The following is a 6,984-nucleotide window of genomic DNA, read 5'->3' as shown; positions in this document are numbered from 1 at the left end:
GTGTTCTTGAGTGAGTGGTCTGAGTCAGCCTGGACTAGGGCGCCCTCTGCTGGTCACATCCTGCAAGTGTTCTTGAGTGAGTGGTCTGAGTCAGCCTGGACTAGGGTGCCCTCTGCTGGTCACATCCTGGAAGTGTTCTTGAGTGAGTGGTCTGAGTCAGCCTGGACTAGGGCGCCCTCTGCTGGTCACATCCTGCAAGTGATCATGTAGGCAATGGCATGTTTTCCGTAGCCACAGCATAGCGATCATTTTCGAAACAAAAAATGATTAAGACCTACTAAAGAGCAGTATGGGGCAGGAGATACTGAGTGGATTCGCTACCCTGTCCATTGAAAGCATCCGGGCCAGGGAGTTGAACTTTTCTGAAATTGTTGATAATTTTGCTCAACGCAAGGCTCGTAGGATGCCATTCTAAACGTCATGCATGTTTTTTAATACACCTACTGCTGCAACTGCAGCTACTGCTGCCACCGCTGCCACCGCTGCCACCGCAGCCACCGCAGCCACCGCTGCAACTGCAGCTACTGCTGCCACCGCTGCCACCGCTGCCACGGCTGCAACTGCTGCCACCGCTGCCACGGCTGCAACTGCTGCCACCGCTGCCACGGCTGCAACTGCTGCCACCGCAGCTACTGCTGCCACGGCTGCAACTGCTGCCACTGCTGCCACTGCGGCTACCGCAGCCACAGCAGCCACAGCAGCCACAGCAGCCACTGCAGCCATTTGAAACTGAAGTGATGAATCTGAAGAAGGAAGCTGCAGCACAGACAGCTGTTGGCAGAGTATGATACCGATGGGGCTCGCAACTTTCTCTCCAGCAGATGGAGGCGAGAGATGTAGTGAACATGGGACTCCTTGCAGGCTACGGCCTCTGGGAGAGTTCCACTGCTCAAAACACCTTCAGTGGCTTGTTGCCTTTTTTCTCTTTGAAGGGAACACACTGCTGACCTACTCATGTTGCCAAATGATAAATAATATGCTTCATGACAATGCTCAAATAAAGAACATTTATATTGTAATCCTTCTGTGTCATCATTGGAAATATTGAGCAATGCTTTATTAACACAGATTAATCTCCATTATGTTTTTTCTATCTCTCTCTTTTTGTGACTTTTTGTGAAGTAGATCCTCACTAGCATTCACAGAATGAATAGATGTGATTCTTTTGAAGACTAAGATGAAAGGGTGATATGAGGACATGAGGCACTACCTGCCCTAGATGATGGGTGACAGGTTTGCACTTTGCCACAACACTGATAACTAATAACCAGATATGACTCGTCTCTATAAATAATCACTAAATAACGTATAAAAAGAGGGTGTTCACAGACTCATTCTCATAAAGTACTACAGCAACTGCTACTACTATTACTACCTACCAATTCTAAACATTTTCTTTTTAAGTCTATAAGACTTCCCTCCTCTCTGGTATGACCTTGCAGCCTCAGATGAACCGAATATGAAGACTCACCCGTCCTACATTATGGGTGACAGGCTTGTATTTTCCCACACCACTGATAACCAGATACAATAATAGGAACTTGATGTCCACTAGGTGGCACTGTGGAGAAGTCCTCTGACAAGATTTAAAGGAGAGAGAGAAAAAAATGGTTTCTGTGTTTGTTTGGTTTCTTTTTGTATATACTTTTTTATACATTTTCATTTTGTATAGACTGGTATGGTAGTGCGCCTACGCCACAGGGTGGACTGGCCATATGGCATACTGGACACTCTCCCGGTGGGGCGTTTGTGCAGACAGAATCCATCTTGAATTTTATCTTTTTTATTAACTTAATTTTGGACTGGCCCATAAGTAGATAGAGCGCCCCATTGTGGTTGTTTCTTAAACTGACACTGGCTGGCCCAATCACAGCTTACCTAACCACCCCAGTGTCTCAGTCTTAACCATTCAATAATTAATAAAGTGTTATTTAAATGATGCAGCTTTTTAAGAAAGGTGCTTTCTGCACATCAAAGAATCCAAAAATTCCAGACCTGGTATGTTAATACTCAGTTATCTCTCACCTGATGTCTTCATAAAATGAATGACCTAATGGGAACATTAAACATCTTAGATCTTATGCTTGTATTGTCCAATTAATTACGGCAAAGCTTTGGGTTTTTGTTTGCTTTGTGTTTTGGCCCTGTTGTATTGAGGTCTTCGAAGTCATGACATTGTATTGAAATTCCAAACCTGGGGTGGAAAAACTATGTGTCTCTCCACAGCTATGCTGTGCAGTTTGTGTCATGCTTTTGTGTGTTTGTGTTAAGCCCTAGATTTTATCTTGAGCTTAATATTTATTATTATATGACTGTTGTTCATTTCAATTTTACATTGCAGCCTGTCGAAATGAGTTGTACCAATATATTTTGTGACATTTTGGAACATTTATAATCATTCCACACAGAATGAATGTGTGTACCAGAACATTTATTAGACAGGACACGTAGGCTGTAGAGCTTTACACAGGTGTACGTATAAATCAAATCAGACAGTTAGGTTCTAAGAACCTTAGAATAGGTTCTCAGAAGAACTACATTCTCTCATGGTTAATTCAACAGGAACAGGAAGTGCTCTAAATAAGAGACAGCAGCAGTGGGAGGGGAAGCACACACTCTAACAGGCGTAATGTTTACCTCGTGTTAATATTGCATCATGTCCAAAAAGCATCTTGCCTTTTTCCAACTCCATCAGAATGTGAAGACCCAGTTGGTCACTGATGCCAACGCAAGCAGACAAGGCACCATCCTTCATTTTCAGAATAAAGTTCTCTCTCTCTTTCTCTTTCTCTCTCTCTCTCTGTCACCCCTCTCCACTCCTGTTTCCACTTTCACTGAGTATCACTGTATCAAAGACAGCTTCTTCAAACCAGTTTTCCCTCAAAGACAGAAAGACAAGAAGCAGCCTACAGCATTGCAGTTGCCCATCTATTAAAGCTTACAGATTCTCAGTAGCTAAAGTGCCCTGATGCAGTATCTACAGTTTCTGTTCCACCCACAATGGGCCTATTTGGTTGTATTTATTCACCAAAAGTTAACAACATATTTTGAAGCCTGTCACTAAAACCAGAGTCAGAAGAACCTACTTAAAGTTCTGTATATACACAATGGTTCTTAATATCACGCTGTTATAAATTCATTAAACATGAAACCTATAAACCCAATATAAATTTAACAAAGCTTGAATTGGCAAACAAAATATAACTATTATATATTATATAAGCATATGAGGGCTTCAAAATCAGTATTATACTGAGATATATTATTAGCCATACAGTGAACTTCAAATAATTTGTTATACCATTTAGCACGAGTATTTCTTTTTAAGAGGAGTTACTGTGCAATTATTATTATGTGCATTATTGAAGCTTGTTGTGGACTAGTCTCAATGGACTAGTGTATGATGGTGGTGGAGGGGTGGCGGTTATCATTTTGAGGACAGTCTGACCGCTGGCTCAAATGATGCAATCCATGATGTGGATTTGCAGGGAGTCGAGATCAGGAAGGATTTCTCTACACTTTGGACAGGCATGTTCCGGAATGTTCATTTCCACTCCTATGAGTCATAAAACACAGGGAAACAAGTGGAAGAAAGTAAGCAGCAAGTCTTGCATCACACAACATAAAATGTCACCTCTATAATAAAAACCAATAAACCTTTTCTTAAAGCTGTACCTCTGGCACCACCTTGTGGTGTGGCTCCACGCGGCACGTGTCTTCGCTGCATCTCCCCCAGTGATTGCCTGCAACAAGCACAGCTCATCAGTGGACTCTTCTTTGTTGTAACAATGCTTCTTGGCAATACATCTTATACCATTGGAAAGCCTGTTTATTTCCCTTTTAAATGGTGCCACATTTGTAAGGAACATGCATTTGGGGGATGAGCAGCTGAGCTGAGTATGTGGGTAACGCCCATGACAAATTTGCCAAAATTGCTAATTGCTAAACAGTTTATTCTATGGTAGGTATTCACTCTTGTTTTGAGTTGTTTGGTGGATTGGATGATTGAACTCTCAATCAGTAATTCATTGAGTCATTTCAAAACTATTAGTTGCTTTTCAATGTGTGTAAATGAGTCTGCCCCAACTGCAGCTGCTTAAAGATAAGCTCATATAATATTCCATACATACATTTCACACAACTACACACAAAAATATACATATAATATAAACTACATATTATTTCTGTTATCTTGTTCCTCTGTACTTCATCTTTTTATTTTATATTTGCTATATTGTCAATGCAATGTTATGTTTGATAAATACGTTTATGGTGCTGCCCTGTATGGTGCTGGCCTAATGGTTATAATTGGGTGCATTTACATTTGAATGTACACTGGTCCCTCTTAATCAAATAAATACATTGATTGATTGATTGATCTTTGGTAGAAATTAAAATAATTTGAAATGCATTAGAGCATACTATGTTAGTAAGGGGGCTTACCTGCCAAATGAGTCCATCTCCTCCTCCAGCTGGCTCTTCTGTTTCTTGACAAACTCAAGCTGAGCGGCGAGACGCTCCTTCTCAGCATGGATGGCCTCGCGAGCAGCCCGCTCCGCATAGAAATCAGCAGAGTACACCTCCGCCTACCCAAAAACACACACACAAACACACACCAGATCAGATGCTAAACACACAGCATACGACCATCAAAGGTAGGCCGCATACACACACACACACACACACATGTACCCAGTTCACAAGCACACACCTGGGCCTTAAAGACTGAGACTGTGTCAAGATCCTTCTCCTTCTGAAAGAGTTCCTGCTTCATCTCATCAATCTTCTGTTGCTTGGTAACCAGTGCCTTTTCAGCTGCAACCAATCGCATCTGGATCCCGTTTGCCTCCTCCCGTGACAGGCTTGCCTGCTGAGTGAGGGGGGGTCAGAGTTCAACAGGGAACGACTTAGCGTGATAAGGCTGATGTGGATCTGATAACCAATCATGTGAGGCAGCACCCATGGTTACCTCTCGTCTCTTCCTCTCCTCCTTCATCTCATTGTAATCCTCAAACAGCTTAGTGTACGCATCCTTCAACTGAGCCAGGTTATTCCTGAGGGAGAGACACGGATGCGAGTGTTAACGATAGACCATTATAGAATTAGGTCTCACAAACGTATCAGACCCTTTAGGTAAAGTGTTCTCTGAAAAAAACTAGCGCTGTGTGATGTATTGTGTGACAATGTTGCAAAACATAGTGGGTGTCCTCTTTCATGTGTTTGGAAGAGAACCCTGTGAGAGACTGGGAGATCTTTCAGGATATCAGCAATTTTCATAGGCTTATTGTATGAGTGTGTGTGTGTGTGTTTGTTTGTGTGTGTGTGTGTGTGCGTGTGTGTGTGTGTGCTTGTGTGTTCGTTTGTCTCCTCACTTCTCCTCCTGGGCTTTCTTCTGCTCCAGCTTGTTGTGGGCCTGCAGGCTCTCCAGCTGCAGCTTGAGTCTCTCGTTCTCCGTCTGCACCTGCTGACGCTCCCCCAGCTGGGTCCTCAGGCTGGCCAGCTCCTGCTCCATCTCCCGGCACCTACACACAACACACACACACACACACACACACACACACACGTGGACAGGAGGCAGTTGGTCAGGAGAAAGCGTTACTGAAGGGGCATTGTGATAACACAACCAAGTTATTTGGTCTTGATGAAAAATAAAAAAATCTAAATAATTAAAAAATATATATATATCTGCACTGTGCTGTTTATCACTTTTGATGATTGCACCTGCTTAGTGAATAAATGCATTGAATGTATTCATACTCTCCACTGCAGTGTGGTGTGTGTTATTCGTATTTACTCAGTGCAGTTCATGCTCCCAAAGGTTGCGCGTGTTGTCATGAGCCTGCCATTTGCTTGGCAGATAGAAAGCTGTTTCCCTAACAGAAAGTCTGAAGCTTGAAGTTCTTTTCAAACCTTTGCTTGGGTAGCACTGCTAAACTGAGCAGACATGCAGACTACATTTTAGTAATCTCATCACGTAACATTCGTTTTCTAAAAACAATCACATAGTATTGCATGTTTTACTGTGGTAGAAAATACGTTAGCTTAATGCTAACGTATATGGGAAATCCTATAGAGACCGCGCTAGGTATTAGCATCAATTAATTCACGTTAATGTTTTTGTATGAGCCTGACATTTGCTCTGCAGATAGATAACAGGTTCCGAAGTTTGTTGAATGTTTTTCAACAGCATTGCTTTGAGTAATAAAAACCTCAATATTTGGTTATAAATTGTTTCTTCATTTTTTTATAGCTCATACTTATTCTAATGTGAATTAGAAAATATATTTTAAATCGCGAGGTAAAAAAAATAAAAAAAAATAATAATAATAATGTCCTGGGGTGTATCAAACCGTGGGTCAAGAATCGTGATACGAATCGAATCGTGAGGTAGGTGTATCGTTACAGCCCTACTGTAAGGTGTGTGTTATTCATTCTCTAGAGTGTATGTGTGTGTTATTCATACTGTACATTGTAAGGTGTGAGTTATTCATACTCTAGATTGTATGTGTGTGTTATTCATACTCTAGATTGTACGTGTGTGTTATTCATACTGAACACTGTAAGGTGTGTGTTATTCATACTGAGCACTGTAAGGTGTGTGTTATTCATACTGAGCACTGTACGTGTGTGTTATTCATACTGAGCACTGTAAGGTGTGTGTTATTCATACTGAGCACTGTACGTGTGTGTTGCACCTGTCCTGGAGGTTTTTCTTCATTTTCTCTGCCTCGTCCAGTCTGCTCTGGGGCTCCTGCAGCTCTTTGACCAGAGTCTTCACCTGAGTCTTCAGATTCTCCACTTCAGTGGCAGACTGCAAACACACACACACACACACACACACACACACACACACCACACACACACACACACAAACACACAGACACACACACACACACACACACACACACACACACACACACACACACACACACACACACACACTTATCTTCTTTTGTTGACTGACAATGCACACGAAAAATATTC

The 6,984-nt window shown here is 42.1% G+C and overlaps 1 protein-coding gene across 2 annotated transcripts in view; it reads right to left on the bottom strand.

Annotated features, from left to right (window-relative positions):
- Nucleotides 1-2,410: 2,410 nt before the first annotated feature.
- optn (optineurin) overlaps nt 2,411-6,984 on the bottom strand; it is an 8,890-nt gene continuing 4,316 nt past the window's right edge. The window contains exons 8-14 of one of the 2 annotated variants that reach the window (XM_080851132.1): nt 6,696-6,811; nt 5,373-5,522; nt 4,970-5,054; nt 4,712-4,870; nt 4,444-4,586; nt 3,658-3,743; nt 2,411-3,556 (exon numbers count right to left, since the gene is read on the bottom strand). In XM_080851132.1, coding sequence (XP_080707258.1) covers nt 3,456-3,556; nt 3,658-3,743; nt 4,444-4,586; nt 4,712-4,870; nt 4,970-5,054; nt 5,373-5,522; nt 6,696-6,811 — 840 coding nt within the window. In that variant the 3' untranslated portion in view covers nt 2,411-3,455. The remainder of the gene's footprint in view (nt 3,557-3,657; nt 3,744-4,443; nt 4,587-4,711; nt 4,871-4,969; nt 5,055-5,372; nt 5,523-6,695; nt 6,812-6,984) is intronic. The other variant, XM_080851133.1, reaches the window with a different exon arrangement.

Source organism: Sprattus sprattus (genome assembly GCF_963457725.1).
Source record: "Sprattus sprattus genome assembly, chromosome: 14".
Classification (NCBI taxonomy): Eukaryota; Metazoa; Chordata; class Actinopteri; order Clupeiformes; family Clupeidae; genus Sprattus; species Sprattus sprattus.
The sequence above is the reverse complement of the archived record's forward strand: the minus strand, read 5'-3'. Positions and strand labels throughout refer to the sequence as shown.